This window comes from Corvus brachyrhynchos, unplaced genomic scaffold (assembly GCF_000691975.1).
Source record: "Corvus brachyrhynchos isolate BGI_N302 unplaced genomic scaffold, ASM69197v1 scaffold42, whole genome shotgun sequence".
In the NCBI taxonomy this organism is placed as follows: Eukaryota; Metazoa; Chordata; class Aves; order Passeriformes; family Corvidae; genus Corvus; species Corvus brachyrhynchos.
The window spans coordinates 1,672,922-1,689,938 of record NW_008237242.1 but is presented as its reverse complement, the minus strand read 5'-3'; the positions used below and the strand labels follow the sequence as shown (position 1 = coordinate 1,689,938).

Here is a 17,017-nt window from a genome sequence, read left to right as displayed (position 1 = left end):
ACATAAATAATGACTTTACAAAACTGTTTGTATATAAATGGAAGAGAACTGCTAAATGCTGGGATTTTTCCAGTATGTCAGGAGCATATGTTCTCCAAAATAAACCTACATTGGTATAATCTCAGCTGACATCTCGGGAAGAGAGATTACATGAGGGCACAGCATCTGATCTCAGCTACATCAAAATAAGTACATCTTAACAAACAATAGATTTTAAGGCCAGAATTGAGAAAGGTAATAGTTGCTCTGGCTCCTGCATAATTCAGACTATGCACCCTAGGGGATCCTACACAGAGAAGGGGTTTCATCAAGCACAACACAACTCCAACAGCAGAAAAACATCCAGTCTTGTCATGTAATGGACCAGGGAAGACTCCCTTATGTTTTCAGCTCCTTTCTAAATTTTGACTACATTATTCCAGAGGCTAACAAGTCTCCACTCACAAAAACATGTCTTTTGTTTCTGGTTTTAAACTTATATTCCGTTTCCAGCCCTTGTTTCTCACCACATCTTTTTCTGCACAATTCCAGCACCATGTATCCAAAGAAATCTCATCCTCGTGCAGGAACTAGAATGCCATAATAAAGTCACTTCTCAGCCTTATCTGACTAAATTATATAGATTGTGATCTTAGGTCTTTCTATATGCTGCACATTTTCCAGTACTTGGTGATGTTTGCAGCTCTATCTCTATAGTTCTCCAAAATCCTACTATGTGTGAAGCAGGCAACTAAACGTTCCCAGTGCCCAAAAGGCATGCAACATTCTTCCTTGACATCCCATTCATGCCTCTGAGAATACAAATACACCTTGCTAAGTACATCATAGAGATAAGTGCTCACACTCTGCATTTCCCAATCCTTATCAGTGCCTTTACTCTAGCTACAACACCTCACCTTGTAACTGTAACCTGTATTCATTGCTACTAGGCTATCTTGCAGCCCAAAATAGATTGTGTTTAGTCAAATCTACCTTCCCAATGATGTCGTGTGTCTGACCTGTTCCCATCACTATTATTCACTACCTCAGTTCTCCTTAACTTCATGTTTTCTGCTGGACAGCTGACAAAGACAGTACAAAATGTCAGATCAAGTGATGAAACCACTTACGCTGACCTACCATTACTGTTATGTCGTGGAGCAATTGTTAACATGACCCACTAGAGAGTTTTAAATTTTTTTTAATTAAAACTATTATTAAAATTTTGGGTTTATTTGTTATTTCTTTTCATTAATCTGATGCAATAATTCACACTTATAAAGCTGTGAGGATTCAGGGCCAACCTTCCAACTTTATCCAAGCTATTTTAAGTATGTTTAGAAAGAAAAATGTTAGTTCAGTTTGAACTTTCATTGGATTACTTACTAGGACTGATTATGAATTTACATTATCTAGAAAGGAACTGCACTCACGCTCAGCTGACCACATGGGAACATCATCCCTAATGTCTGCTAACAATGTAAAACAGCTCCTCCATTCATGTGCCCCACATAAAATTGTAAGAGGGGAGAGCAGTAAGGTATGCATCTCCATTGTGGTGTAAGAATGCACTAGGTGGACTTTTCACTGTGAAATAATAATTTAACCACTTCATGGTGGGTTCCTGAAGTGAAATCCTAGATTATTTTGATTATTGCCAGCTGAATATGGGCAGGTTTCCACATAAAGCATGCACTGGATGCAACAGAAATTAATGCCCCCAGTGTGTTTCTCTGGGCACACACCTTCTGGATGCTCCCACTGAAGGGTCTGAGGATCCCAGAGTTCTTCTTCACATCATCATAATTAGGGACTCCACCAATAAATATTTCAGAGCTGCATTTAATCTGTGTAAAAGCCCCCTGCAAGAAACATAGAATAAGATTTTATTAGAATAGCTGGAACCAGGCTTGTATCTTCAGACTAGCCTACATGAGTTGTTATAGCCCTACTTTAGATCTTACAGCTTACTTCAATGCCTCTTCTTTGTACAGTCCTATCAAAAAAGCCATTGTAGGACATTCTCAACTGACTTGATGTTATCCCAGTCAGAAGTAGCTGAAAAATCTCAAGTATTTCAAAACGGCAATACTGAAGGAGGAAAGAAAGGAAACTGCCTCATTGTGTTTTCTGATTGCACAATTAGCTTTATTTGCAAAGACTTGAGGTACAAGGATGTAAATCTACAACCAGCATGAGGTTCTTAAAGCTAAAAAACAGAGCAAAGTTCATGCAACAGAAACTCATTCAGTTTCCAACATCTAAGAGATAACCTACTATAAGTTCTGGGGCTAAACGAAAGAAACACTGAGTTTGCATTAATTACCAGCAGCAGTTGCTCAGGATACCTGATGGGAATATTCAGGGTCCTGGAGAAAACTGAAAGACATTTAACAGCTCAAGACAGAGTAACTGTGTAATTCCAGTCCTGCAGAAGCTTCTGTGCTTTCATGGTTGGCTGCTCCCAGCCACTCTCCTCCTGGAGCACTGCACTGCAGCACTTAGAAGAAAAAAATGGGATTGTTCATCTTAACCCATCTATCTAAAGAAGTCTTGAGTGCTCCAGTCAAATGTTTCTCACTCAATTTGTTTCCTGACAGACAACTGGAATTTCAGTTTATTTAAATTTTTGAAGAAAAGTCAAAGCTTTGATAAAAGTTTCCCAGTTTGCTGAAAAGCCTGCTATGGGATTTTTCTGCTATGGGATTTTTCTTCCATGGGATCTGGAGTCTGGTTTTCTGTCTGCACTCTCCACTAGGAAAGAATAAAAGACATTTTCTATGGAGGTCTAGCCTCGGGTTCTATCAAAATAGAAAATGTACCTCTGTGCATGCATTTGAGTGCTTAGAGTGAATATCCTGCTCAGTACAAGTACAATTTCACTTTATTACAAATTTGACTCACTGTGATCACTTGGTGAGCAAAGAAAAAAAAGCAAGTCATCAACTGTCTGATTATTCCAGCTCCTACTCTGGCCTGCAAATTATTTTTGCAAGAAGAAGATGACAAAGAAACAATTTTCTTGTGGCCTACCTTTCCAGGACAATATTCAAAAAAGAGGTTAAAAAAAGATTAGGCACATACTTTTCAGCATCATACTTTTCTAAATTACACCTCTCACAGTGCACACATTGCTCAACAGACTTAGCCACAACAAGTACCAAGAAAAGAACCTCAGGAACATATATGAAGCAGACACAAAAATGTGAGTCCAGTTACATGTCAGGAGCAGGTACAGTCAGATTTCATCTGGATCCCTGACTTTACAGGGATCCTTGTCCTCAGAGGGAAGACCTTATGCACAAATTCCCAGCTCTGGGCTTAAGAAAATGTTGCCCTAATGTGTGTACTGTTTTAAGCTAGCAAGAGCTTTGAGAGCAGGCTGTGCAGTCTACCACACAATCATTTTACAGTTCAACAGCTGCATTCAAGACAAGTCTGCCGTAAGCTCACCTCTGCCATCCCTTCCACTGGCTTCTGTTTGTCCACTTGTAGGATACCATTCTTTGCCGTGCGGGACACTCGTAATTCGTGCCAATGACCCAGACTGACAGGTTCTTCACTCCTGTTTTAAGGGCAAGAAAATTTTCAAACACGTAACACTGTGCCTTTCTGATACTCCATAATGTTAAAAAGTCAAGTCCTCTGGGATGATTTTCTGAATAAAAAATAAGTATCAGCCACTATGATTCTTCCCTTATAAGGAAGTAACAATCTTCTGAGCAAAGACCATATTTCCAGAGCAAATAACAAGCACTCTATTTTTATTTATAAATGAAACGCTATCATCAGCACACACTTTAGCTACCTCTGTGGTAGTTTTTCTGCCCAGTCATTTATAACATGCAAAGATGAATTTTTGTCTCAGCTGTACATCCTCATTTCACTAGAAGCTTCCCACTTAATGGTTGGTCTAGCCCCACATTCTTCATCCTCTTTTAAAACAGAACTACTTTGTGTTGGCTTATCAGTTCTATTTACGCATCCTGTTACATTGAGATCTACACACACACATGTGCGGCCCGGATGCTATACATAAAACGGAAGTAATTAGAATATGACCCTAATGATGTGATGAGATCTTGGCTAGGAACAATAATCCCCAGTTGTGCAAAGTATTCACCAGTCTCAAAGGAAGCATTTTAAAACCGTTCTTACAATCTTTACTGGCGCAGCACTTATACGAATAGCAGCCTGTATGAAGGGCAAAACCACATTCCCCTTCACAAGTTCTGTAGATCTTTGTATCTTGTTTTCAAATGTCATTTTACTACACTGGCTAAAGCATTTTATGTCTAAATGAGATGTTGCAGCCTTTCCTCCAGGAGGACTGGAAACTTGTGTTTGATGACCAGGCAAGCTGGAAAAATCAGAACCGTGTTATCTAGGACCCCTAAGACTTTCTAGCTTCCAGTGAAAAAATACAGAAGTTCTGGGAATGAAATAATGTTTTGTATATTCAGGATACTTACATTTAAAAATAAAAATATCCCACATTTTGAAATGAAAAAAATGGAAAAAAAATGTAATTTGAAATAGTGAGTCAATAGTGATACACATACTGATTAAAAACTTACATAATTTTGAAAATGTGACCATAGCAATTTCTTTTTTTCTTAACTATCAATATCAGTTTTGAAACCTTTCTGCCGTATTTTTTTTTTGATACTTTAAACTTTCTTAAAGTTCATTTTTATCTATTTTGATGATGCTGGCAATATTACTTGACACTTCTGAATGACACTTTGTTCAGAAAACCTCCATAAAAAATACCATCAAGCAATGCCAGTCATTTCTCCTCATTCTTATGTAGCACCATTTAGGGTTTAACTATCTTGGTTAAATCAATAGCTAAGGGAATCTAATCACCTTGAAGAAGTCAATGTATACATATAAAAGAACCAGATAGATTTGGCTACATTGTAAGCAATACAAACATCATCTCCTCTGCTGCTTAGGCCATCATCATGCTAATCTTCCTGCTTTGCTAGATTTAATTACAAACAGGGATGATTAAGCCTAGCAGAGTCATCACTTCAGAGCTGCAAGCTATTTCTTGGAAACAGGGGTTTTTTGAAACCAGCATGGGTTTTGAAACACTTTCATCCAGTGTTTGAACACTCCTGCCTCTTCATGTGCTGGGAGGTTACTTTGTCCCATGTAAACCAAAGCTTAAAAAATACACCAGATCATGAAGATCACAATCCTGTGAATGCTCAGCCTAGGAGAATCCCAGGGAAATTCCTCTGAGATAGTTCAGTGCTCAGGTTCTGCATCTGTCCACCCATTCAGCATCCCTTCTCCCTGTGGAGCCCTCAGAGCACACTGTGCTGCTTCCATCCCAGGACACATCAGGAAAAACAAACCTTCACCAGCAACAGCTCTCCTACTGCTGCTGCTGACATACAGAGATAAGCTTGCCTCATCCTAATTATAAAGACATTATGGCTGTGTTCTGATTATATTATAATATCTAACAGCCTGGTAGTCCTATGGCAGAGGTATCAGGATGACCAGAGCTACACCTCCATTAAAGACAAAGGGTAGGCATGAAGCAGTATGATGAAGACAGACTTTTAAGTGGACATTGTCCAGGCAGGCATGAAAAACAGGGAATCTATTTATCTTATTTAATCACTGACAGAGCTGATGACAGGGTGCAAGTTGCACATTTTTTCTAGAAAAAAGAGCTAACAGGACAACCTGACAACTTTCATGGAGCCTGATGGTCTCACGAGTCTCACCCACCACTCTGCTATCTCACCACACTCTTTTTCCTCCAGTGCATGTAGTTCAGGCATTAGCTAGCATCCAGCTTGTTCTTCTGCTTTCCAACAGAAAGAGGCAGTTTCCACTCCCAGGCATATGCTTGCGGCTCTCGCCACATTTTATAACCCTACATATCAATTAAACTTTAGTACAAGGTGTTTTGAAGTGCTACAGCATTCTTGGAAGAAAAAAATTTCTGCTTTATATCTTACGGTTGCCAGTAACAGGAATTAGAAGGCTGCAATCAGTAAAGATTGAAGGCTTTTGTACGAAGGGCTATTCTGAGTTGGAGAAAAGGTCTCCAAAATCAGCTATTTCTGCCACTTTTCAGCAAGAGAATAGAATAGGGCAAATATGAAGTGATTCTTCCTTTGATATATCCTCCCAGCTTCTGGCAACTTGTCATTTAGCAATTTCCTGAGTCAGAGGCTGCATCCGTACAATTGTGTTTGATCTCCCTCAATGGATCTTTCTTCAAATTTGTCCAATTTTTTTTAACCTATTTATAGTTTTGGCATCTGTAACTTGCTGTGACAATTAGTTTCCACAACTTATTTATGTGCTGTCTGAAAAAAAAAACAACCCAAACCCAAAGAAAAAAGTCTTATTTTCTTTTCATATTGAAAAAATACAGAATACTCATTAATCTTCATGTCATTCATCATTTAAAAAACTCTATCATACTTCCACCAAACTCTTTCTTTTCCAGGTTGAAAGGTCTTGCTGTATTTTGTGGAAGCTGTTTCATTCCCTCTCCTGGATCTCAAAACTACTCTTTTAAATTTTGCTAATTTCTTTTGAAATGAAGTGACCAAAATAGCAGCAAGTTTTCAAGACAGGGTGCATTGTGGGCTTTAGCAGAGACAGTCTTCCTTATTCCATTCCTAATAGTCCTCTGCATTGTACTTAGGTTTCTGTATTTGTCTCTGAGCAGACTGCTGTTGCTTCCACAGAACTATCCATGACGGCTCCTGGATCTTTCTCTGTCTGACAACACTAACTGTTTTTCCACAGCTGTGCATTGTTAGGCTTGTGCATTATTTTGCATTTGCTCCCTTGAAATTTCATCTCTCATTTTGTCATCTGAATGGGTTTGTTTGCTTGAGTTCTCATTCAGTATAAAATCAGTACATTTCCCCTAATCACACTAGAGTCAAAATTCCTGATGTCCATCCACAGGAATCATTGGTATGCAAGACTTGCAGACAATGTACACATTTTGCATAAGCTTTATATAGATCATTTCTAAATATCAGGTCAGCCTGGTCAAACTGGCAGCCTCCTGGGCCATATCCAAGATACTGAGTGCCTCTGTTCAGCCCAGTGCCTTTTCAGAAAGCCCGGGAACAGTTGCCCAGCGACTGGGCATTCAGTTACACAGGGAGAGGGAACAGCATTTTTGAGGCATTTCATTGCTTCCATCCTCCTAGACATTAATTTTAGGATGCAATGAGTCATTCTCAGAAGGTCTGTATGGGAACCTGGGTGACCAGTTTAAACCACATTTTTATCTTTTAGACAGCTTATGTTATATAAATTGAATACTAGCCCCAGGTCCCCCAGAAAACAGCACTGTGAGGAAGTGTTGGGACCTGGAGGTGTATCTTCCTGTGCCACCTCCAGCCTGGCACCTACCACTTGGAATGGGAAACCAGGAAGGAGGATGCTTACAGAAGTGCCCAAGCGTGAAATCCTGTGGCTAGGAAGTATATGCATAAAACATTTACAGATCCCCTAATTAGCTATGGTGCAATGTCACGGGGGCAAGAAGGGAATTACTGCAGTACCATACAGACACAAATGTAACATCTGCAGTACGATAAAGCACAGAGCTTTGAAACATAAACTGATGTCTCCTTGACCACATTTCTGGTGCTTTTGTACTTCCTTAGAAGTAGGCACTAGAGACCAAGGGGCTCGCACACCTCATCCTAGGCTGTGTGTCTTTCCAGTCCACTCCTCTCCTCGATCAGCACCCTGGCACTTTGGGGAAGGAAACATGAGCAACACCATATACCTGATAACAGCCGTTCCCGAGCCACAGTCGAACCTGAACTCCATGTAGCCAGCCACCATGTTAATGGAGAGGAAGTCCTTGCTGTCTGTGTCGTAGCTGTACAAAAGGATACCAGTCTCTAAATCTGGACGAAATGTCAGCTCAAACTCCATGAAGGAAAGGTAATTCTGTGGTTCCAAGGGCCAGGGTGTGCTAGCAAATGATCTTAAGGATTCGTTGAACTGAGGTATGGCCAAGGTGAGTGCTGGAAATCCAGAAATCATAAGCAAGTCACTTGAGGCTCAAACGACTGACCCCTACCAACCAGTGTTCCTTTTGTTAAATATTTAAAGCTAATCCTTAGCAAAACAACCTGCATTTTTTTCATCTAAATTAAAAATACTTTTTAATCCTATCCAATACTGCTTAATCCCTTCCTTTTCCAGGGATGTATCTGTACTATAAAGCATTGTGTACCTTTTCTTTAGTGATTCATAATAGTGTTTTTCAAATTAGCAAGCATACAGTGGGTGGTAGCATGAAAAGTTCTACAGCATAGAAAATAATGCTGCACTTACTTTACTACTTGTATCTATGATTTTAGCAGGAAATTGACATTGTGTCCTTTACATTTCAAAATATACAACTGACACTGGTCAGAAGAAAAGTGGGTATTTTTTTAGAATTAATGTGCAGCTGTGGAGTGGTACATTATTTTAACTTCTGAAAAGGAATTTTGAGATGCTTAAGTACAGTTAGTTTAAATAAACAAAGAGGTTTGAGAATCACAGATTATGTAGAAGCTGGATGTAGCTCCAAAGCAGTAAGAGAAGGGTTTCAGCATGTGACTTTAAAAAGATGAAGTAACAAGTATTCTCTTCTGTCAGTGGAACAGGATGAGACCTCCTCAGCTGTCTCTAAGTGGAAAACACATTGAAACACTGAATAACACACAGAAAGAAATAGAGGCATTCCAGCATCCACTCACCTTCCTCACAATGATGACCTTTAAATCCAAGAGGGCAAAGGCAAATGTAAGAATCTGCTTTGCTTGCAGTACAGGTGCCACTGTTGATGCAGGCTGCCTCATCACAGATGCCACTGCTACACTCACCTAAACACAGGAGTCAGAACATTAATTTATCAGAGAAGTTTGTCAAAGATTTATTTGGTTGTTGATCACTGCTACTAACCAACGCAGTTTGCTTTTCTGTCTAGATTCTTTCCCAATTTGTCAAATGGTGTGCAATTTAGACAAGGGAGCTTGATTATGAGTATTTTTTTTTAATATCAGACCAGCAAGAGACCTTAAAAATAGCAAAAAGTAGCCCTTACAAGCAAACCATGACAGATGTAACTTTCAATCATTCCCTGGATTACTTACTGTCTGCTCTTCTTTCTATTTACTTTCTCATAAAACACAAATTTCACTAGAGTGTTTACAAGCACCATGCCTTTTTTAATTTCAATTCTCTTAAGTGCTTCTTTGTTCACTGTAAATTCATGCCATGCTGAGCATGGGAAGTGTTAAGCATCATCAACTAATCTTATTATCCAAAATGAGGTTGTCAACCCTCTTGTCCACACTAAAAGGGATCCACATCATCAACATATGGGCTTTTTAAGAAGCATCTCTACTATTCTGGCACGTCAACTTAAGTAAGAAGGAGATTATTTCTTCTTGCTGGATTTTAGCTGAAATTCTAGAACAAATAAATTCTCATTTGCTCCTTAAAGCTGATATCTATAAAGTCAGATTATGCAACCATCAAATGTACATCTGATTGAAGTTCTTGTTGAATTCATTTTCTCCTTTATTTTACTTTCTGATCAAGTAACTCTCTCCTTGTCAATAGTAACAAACTGATTGTACACATTAAGAAGATCAAGTAAGACTTTGGTGGTTTACAACTGTAAGCACACCATTTGGAGGGGCGTAGTGTTTTGTGGCAAACTAAGAATTACACATTTATTTTGAGGTACATTTAAGCATCACTTCTGAGATGACAAAGGGTTCATGAGACAGCTCTGACAACAGTGTTGCAATTTGAGATGATTAAGAGAAGTCTTGAAAAACTACTGCAAGAAGGGGATATGCCCTTTTTGTTTTGTTTAAACACAGCACTCTGATTGCAAGCACAGTTTCCAGAGCAGGTCTCCACACATCTTCAGAAAGACACTGGTGTTTGTACAGCACCAGCTTTACAGTTTGAATTTCCATCCCACCGCCAGAAAACCACACACAAGTATGCAGATGTAAATGGCTGATGTGCTGGTCCATCCTAATCACTCTGCTGTCCACAGTGGAAAATAACCTTTTCTAACTAACTCAGGACAACTCACAGGTCATCTGGTACAACTCTGCCAGACTAGATTGTCTCATATTGCACATCTACAAATCTCCTACTAGGCCCATTTTTCATTGTATGGAGGGAAGATCTGAGTACAGCAGCCATGACACAGGACTCCAGAGCTAACCTGAGGAGCACAGACAAAACACGCAAGTCCCCGAGAGGGGAAAAAAGGCTCCTTCTCCATGGAAGCGGACACTTACATCTTCCCCATGCCCAGCCATGGGATCAGGGCTGCTGGCAGTGCACATTGAGCTGTCTTTTTCCCTTCTGGTCTGCACTGTAATGGCCACAAGTGAACCAAAGCAGGACAGGTATCTTGTTGCTCAGATCCCTCATATACTCACCCATTATCATGACACTGACAGAATAGCACTAGCTGTGTTTTATAGGCAAGGAAACAGATCCAAGACATGTGTGTAAACAAGGATCTCTGTGCATCAAGTGAGAAGACACAAACAGAAAACCAAGACAATGCTCATCTTTGCTGCATCTGCTGCAGTGCTAATCAATGTTGGCAGTATGTTCAAACAGATCAGAGAAACAGAAAAGAACAAGGAAGACAACGGCAACAGGACCAGTCACAGGATCACTGGTTTGAGAAACAGCTTGAACTGGAACAGTCTTGGTATTTAAGGACAGGCTGCTCTCCCAGTGTCCCAGTGACTTTTCACAGCCTTTGGGCCAGCACAAGTGACTTTGCTGAAGAGGCAAACCATAGGTGTGATGGCTGCATATGCTTGGCTGCAATGGCAGATGAAAAAGAAGGGAAACTGCAGCAGGAGTCCAGGGTCCTGCCATGCCCACTCCAAACCATGGCTGCTGCCTCCTCTGTTGGTCCCTCAGCTCACAGTCCAGTGGGACCTCTGCTGTGGCCAGAAGAGAGAGCACAGGGAGGGAAGGACCCCTCTCCTCCCCAGCCTCAGTTCTGTGATCCATGTACACACAGCCTCAGTTCTGTGATCCATGTACACAGCACCCCTGATTTATACACTGTGCCAACAGAAAAAAGCTTCAAGAGACTGACTGGCAAAAATCATCCCTAAATCCTAGCAGAGTTTACTTGCAATTTTTTAAAGTTAAACCTACATGACCTATTGTTTGCAAGTCTCTTCTGGTACAGTTTCATATAAATGTGTGCAGTCACACAAGGACAGTAAGGCTTTATCAGTCAGTTTCGAGTCACACATGGCAGAGCACAGCATTTATTTTCATTGATGTTGATTGTTAATGCAGTAGTATGTGGAGCATTTGTGGATGGGAATGAAGCTAGCTGCATCCTAAAAGGCAATAGAGATTAGGGCTCAGAAAAATTCAGCAGGGCTTTCATCTGTCTAAATTCCATAGATTCTCACTCTATTATGAAATTACACTCTGCTTCCAAAATCTTACTCTTTTCAGCAACTGTTTCTTGGGACAGTCTGTTTTACCCCAATATTGCACAGAACTTTGGGCATGGTATCTAGAGAATACAGAGCAATTCTTAAGAAGTTTCTCATAATTTCCTTCTTGGGATGTCAAATGCACAGCTACAGAAGAGAAGAAAGATGACTTTGTGGCTGAGGCATGGCATGGAGATTCCAGCGACACGGAATCTATTTCTCGCTGTTACCACTTGCCTTCTGTCTTGGGTTTACTCTTATTCTTAAACCATTTAGACTGGGAGATCATTAAAGCAAGGATTTTGTTGCCCTGCCTTTTTTCAAGTGCCCATTACATGGATGAAATAGATGAATAAATGAGACAGGACTAGTTAATTACCTTCCCGACTTCTCCATCTTTTACTCTGAGAATAGAAAATAATGTTACAATAACACTTCATAAAGCTGATGGAAGTATTTATTCCAAGCTATTTTTAAATCATACCATGACTCTGGATAGCAAAACAAAGGATGGCATACAGGAAAGCCTATATGCTTCATCAGTGATTGGGTGTAACACAGAAAGCCCTCTGTAACAGCCACAGGACTGCTGTGGGGCTGAGAGATTCATGTATTACTTTGGACAAGTGCAATGATGTCTTTAGGCAAAACACATTTAGTTGGGCCCATATTGTTTCAAATGCAAGCTCAGCATACACATAATTGATTTCTGATGACATGACTGTGTCAGTCAGGGGCATGAAGAGGTGTCCTGAGAGATGTTGGCAGAAATACCAGCACAGTTGTAATGATATCTGCAACACAGATCTTACTGTTTGCTCATGAAAATGGGTTCACTATTTACTGTGCACAGGAAGTGTGTCCACAAAGGGCTTACTTGTGCAGTGTGGTGAACTTTTCTACTATAGACCCAGCAAGAGCAATGTGCAAAGGAACAGAGGAAAACCAGGCCAAAAATAGAGATCACACCTTCTACCTCTTAAACCTGGACCATCGCTCAATTTGTTCCAGCAGCATAAAAGGTAGCTCTGGGTTAGTCATGGATTAAAGATCCCACACCATTACACTTACCCACATCAGCACCACTGAGAGCTTTCCCTAATGGCCAGGGTCTCATATCAATTATCTTTCCATTGATGCTCAGTGACTGGACACAGCCCTGGAACCCGCGGTTGGTGCTGGTGGCCCTGACCAGCCAGTACACGCCGGGAGCACCGCCCACGTAGAAGGGAGTCTGGAATGTGATTTTGCTGTACTGGCCCTGAAGGGAGAGCAGAGTGCAATATGCTGCGTAACAGATACAACACAGGACAACTCATTAAGCCACAGTAGTTGACAATCAACTTCTTTCCTCCATGAAGAATCGTGGCAGGGAGTATGTGGGTTGTTCATTGGTAACTCCTTCCCATTAGTCATCCCCCAAATCAGTCCACCATTTGAAATCAACCTTTTTCACCTGCATCCCATCATGATAAAATGAACTACTAAAAGCACAACAAAAAAGACTAAAAATCACTGTTTTGAGGAGAAAGTGTGGTCTGTCTTTTGCTGCAATTCCTTCGTTTCCTTTTGCCAAAAATTGCTTCTCTTCTAAACCCTAAGCCCTGAGGGACAGAGACCAATGAGATACTGTCTTTTGGACAGAACCCAGCAAGTGTTTAGCATTGAATAATAATGAAATGACAAAAAAAAAAATAAAAAGGATAAAAACAAAGAAAAGGCAAAAGCCAGTAAAATCACAACTTCAGTAGGGTTCTGCTCACTTTGCCATTGCTAAATTTACTGCCCATCTCATTTTTTGGCTTTAACAAGCCTATAGAAACCTACACACACAAGTTTACTAGTATTGCTACAGTGCACAGGAAGGAACAAAAAACTTGAAAAACTAACACAACCTTTTTGGATCACTGAATCAAACTCCATGCTACTGTAGCCAACTGAGTCAAAATTCCTTCCACAAATTGCTCAAAATATGACTTTTGCCTCCTACTCAGCAGTTCTTTCAAAAGTCACGGACCTTTAGAAGAAAACACTCAAAATTCTCAGTTATTCGGGGCCAGTTTTTACCAACCTGTGCTTCTGACAGCCCCGACCTCTAGCCTAAAAGCTTTCTGGATTTTTCACCCCTGCCCTGTTCCCATAGTGTTTATAACAATAAATTCTATCCCCATAGCCTGTATTTTGCCATGCTAAATAAGCTGAGGTTATTGGGTCTGCAGGTGTTCACTCACACAGTGCACTGCAGAAACTGTGCGCATCTCTCCTGATTCACATCTGCCCTTTGCATGGCCTCATAGCACTGGTAACAGCAACACATGATACACTGAAATTCTTTCCTCTGTCATTTCCAGCTGATGAGAACTCAATGCACTGCAATTTTTCCCTTCGGTGCCTGCACATGAAAAGGGAAAATAATAAGACATCTGAAGCTGCTTTCTTTCAGGGCTATGGATGGCATGCTAATAGCAGCCATCAAAGGAAAGACATCTGAAACAATTTGAAACTGCCTTTCCTTCCAGTGCCTTAATTTTGTTTTCTGGCCCAGCAACAGATGAGCAAGTCAAGGCATCCTTCTCCATTATATTTTATCTTGTCAGCCTTGTATGAGCTTGCTGGTGTTAACAAAAGTCAGGGCAGAATGTCTATCTCCATTACTATGCTTAAATCTATGTCCAGAATTGTTGGGGTCCCTTCCCCCCTGCCATGTAGCCCTGGGAGAGGGGCCCTGGGGGGAGGCACGGGGTTTCCCTGCCCCTGCTCAGCCTCGTTCCCATTGGTTGTTTTGTGTTCCCTGCGTGGGCAAAGGACCCTCGGGTCCCGTGACTGGAACAGTTCCTCAGCAGAGCCCCGGCCATGCGGCTGGAGAAATAAACATCTCTGAAACATCTAGCAAGAATTGGTCCATGTACATTCCTTTTCCACAGGCCTCGTTGATTGACACGCGTGTTGCAGTATCCATACTGTAACACAGAATATGCATGTAATTACACCTCTGTATACAAACCTTGTGTGGATATATGCATATTATACATAAATATATACTCATATACACATATGCATCTAATTTTTGTGTCTGAGGAAGCAGAGCAGCTCTCTGAGGCTTGAAAAAGAAAGCAATCAGGGACAGCAGCAGCTGTACAATCCAGTAAACTTCTAATAGCCTGTATTTGAGACTGGCATAGGGCAGCGGAAGAGTAGCAGAGCAAACATGGAGGACAACAGGGAAACTGTGATGGAATCCAGCCCTGTGCTATTTATCTCTGTGATTTCTAGACAACGTAATTGGAAGAATAATCTGTACACTGATCACTAAATGTCCTAACACCAATAAATAAAACTGCACCTTTCAAATCTGATCAGACTTCTGGTGGCAAGAAAAAAAAGGTCATTATAACCTTGAGAGACCCCAAGATTGAGCCTCAGGGGCAGGATTACCAACCTGAGATTTTCCTGTCACTGGAGCATTGTTGTCCATCCTGAGCCAGCCATTCACTCCATCTCTGAACAATGTGACACTGTGCCAGTTCCCCAGCTTGATTTTGTTTTCACTCGTTATGACTCCAACTCCAGTGCCACAGTTGAACCTAGGAGCATGAGACAGAGAGAGCAAGGTGACAATCTTACATTAACCAGATAACCAAAAGTTGGTTTTAGACTCCAAATACTCTTTTTGCGCTCTCTGTTCCACACTGCATATTAGCACAGGAAAATTAGACAGCAGGCCTAACATATGATCTGTTCCAAGTTTCAAACTTCATTATCTATCTTTCTAACATGGAGAAGATTTTGCATTCTCTGTCCATACCAAGTGCATTGCTAAGCTTGCCAACAGCTGAAACTGTTTCCAGATGGAGGGTATTACAATCTGAGTTCCTGACATCACAGTAATTTCTCCTGGGAATTCTTCTAACTCCCTGGTGAAAGTGCTACATTAATAACTCCACTAGTCTGTATGAAACTCAGCACTGATTGACAGGAAGACCTCCAGGAGAGCTGAATGTGCACAAAATGTGCCATTTTTCCTGATTGTCATGCAGTGCAGGTGAACAGAAACACAACGAAGGCACATCACCCACTTTGTTATTCCCCATTTTCAAAGGACTCACCCTCACAAGTAAGGAGATCCTGGAAATACTCTTTCACTTGCTTCATATCTATCAGACTGCAAGAAACACTCTCCATCTTCATTTAAAAAAACCTGCAAGTCTCATCTAAACAAGGTATATAAGGTGAAGTTCCTGGCCCCCTTGCTGGCATTATATCCTTTATTTTGCTACATTATCTGCAAGTCTTTTGCTGTGAAGCAAAAACACTGACTCAATATACCATCAATACACCATCAGCTTGGCAAATACAGTGTCTCACTGGCATTTCTGGCAACATAGCTGTGAGCCCCAGACAAATGCCTTAAAGAAAACTGATCATTTTCCCTTTGCACTGAGGTCTAAACAAAAGAGCTCAACAGGGCACATGTTCACAAACTAAAGGATAAGAGAAAAAAGTATTAAAGAACTCTTAAATAAAATTATACTGTCCATTTTGTGCATTATATGGGGCACAAGTCAAAGACACTGGAGATATTCATCACATATAGCGGTCCCAGGAGGCAGAAATAGCCCCTTCTCTTTACATCAGATTTAGGATGGAGGTTTTACCTGAACTGAAGGCTACGTCGGATAATTGCCAGTGACATAAAATCACCACGACCATGTTCATTTTCTCCACAGTACAGCAGCAAACCATCTTCGGATTCAGCCTGCAATCATTGTGTCAACATGAAAAATCAAAGCCTCACAATTGCAGACAAAAGCAAGCAGCAGTGGGGGACTCTTCATCATTTTTCAGATTGAGTTTTTAACTCGCAGAATCACAAAATGTTTGATCAGTTTTGAATCCTGCATTTGAAAAACCTAGAAAATCACTGCTTTAATGGTTAAACAATTTAAGACCATCTCTTAAAGTATGATACTACCAGACCTGAAAAAAAGCCTGGAAGTATTAAGGACTGTCAGACATGTCCCATATGAGACTCCTGAGTAAAAAGTCTAGCAAGACTGTCCTAGCAAGCCCAGTAAGTGTAGACACATCAGACTCACTGCACATGAATACATACGCCCTACTTCACTTGTTCCCTGAGACTGACACTTCTCAAGCCAAACAATCTGTGCTGGCAGCATTTCTCCATATGTGTGCAGCAGCTGACACAGTGGCTTTTTGCTGCCATCCTGCATTTTAAAATGAAATTGCCGGAGGAGGGTAAGATCACCACTGAGGCAACGCACTGCTGCTGCTTCAAAGACAGTCTCCTTCCCAGACTGTGAGGCTGGTGAGTCTGCTTTATATGGGAGTTGGGGTGCATCCAGCAGTTTAGCCACCTTCCCTAGAGGCAGCCCTACATGTTTGGCCCATAATGAACAAACAGCACTAACACTAGCCAGCATGGGATGTACCCCCACTTTAGACCTGCATTTTAAGTTGTATGTATCCTGAATATATTAATAGCCCATGTCCCAAATTTCAGAGGTGGAAAACAATGTCCA

The 17,017-nt window shown here is 40.9% G+C and overlaps 1 protein-coding gene across 1 annotated transcript in view; it reads right to left on the bottom strand.

Annotated features, from left to right (window-relative positions):
* EGFLAM (EGF like, fibronectin type III and laminin G domains) overlaps positions 1-17,017 on the bottom strand; it is an 81,353-nt gene that overhangs the window by 12,516 nt on the left and 51,820 nt on the right. Inside the window, exons 12-18 of the mRNA XM_017730189.1 lie at positions 16,133-16,233; positions 14,917-15,061; positions 12,549-12,738; positions 8,733-8,858; positions 7,766-8,009; positions 3,433-3,544; positions 1,725-1,841 (exon numbers count right to left, since the gene is read on the bottom strand). Of these exons, the coding sequence (XP_017585678.1) occupies positions 1,725-1,841; positions 3,433-3,544; positions 7,766-8,009; positions 8,733-8,858; positions 12,549-12,738; positions 14,917-15,061; positions 16,133-16,233 (1,035 nt within the window). The remainder of the gene's footprint in view (positions 1-1,724; positions 1,842-3,432; positions 3,545-7,765; positions 8,010-8,732; positions 8,859-12,548; positions 12,739-14,916; positions 15,062-16,132; positions 16,234-17,017) is intronic.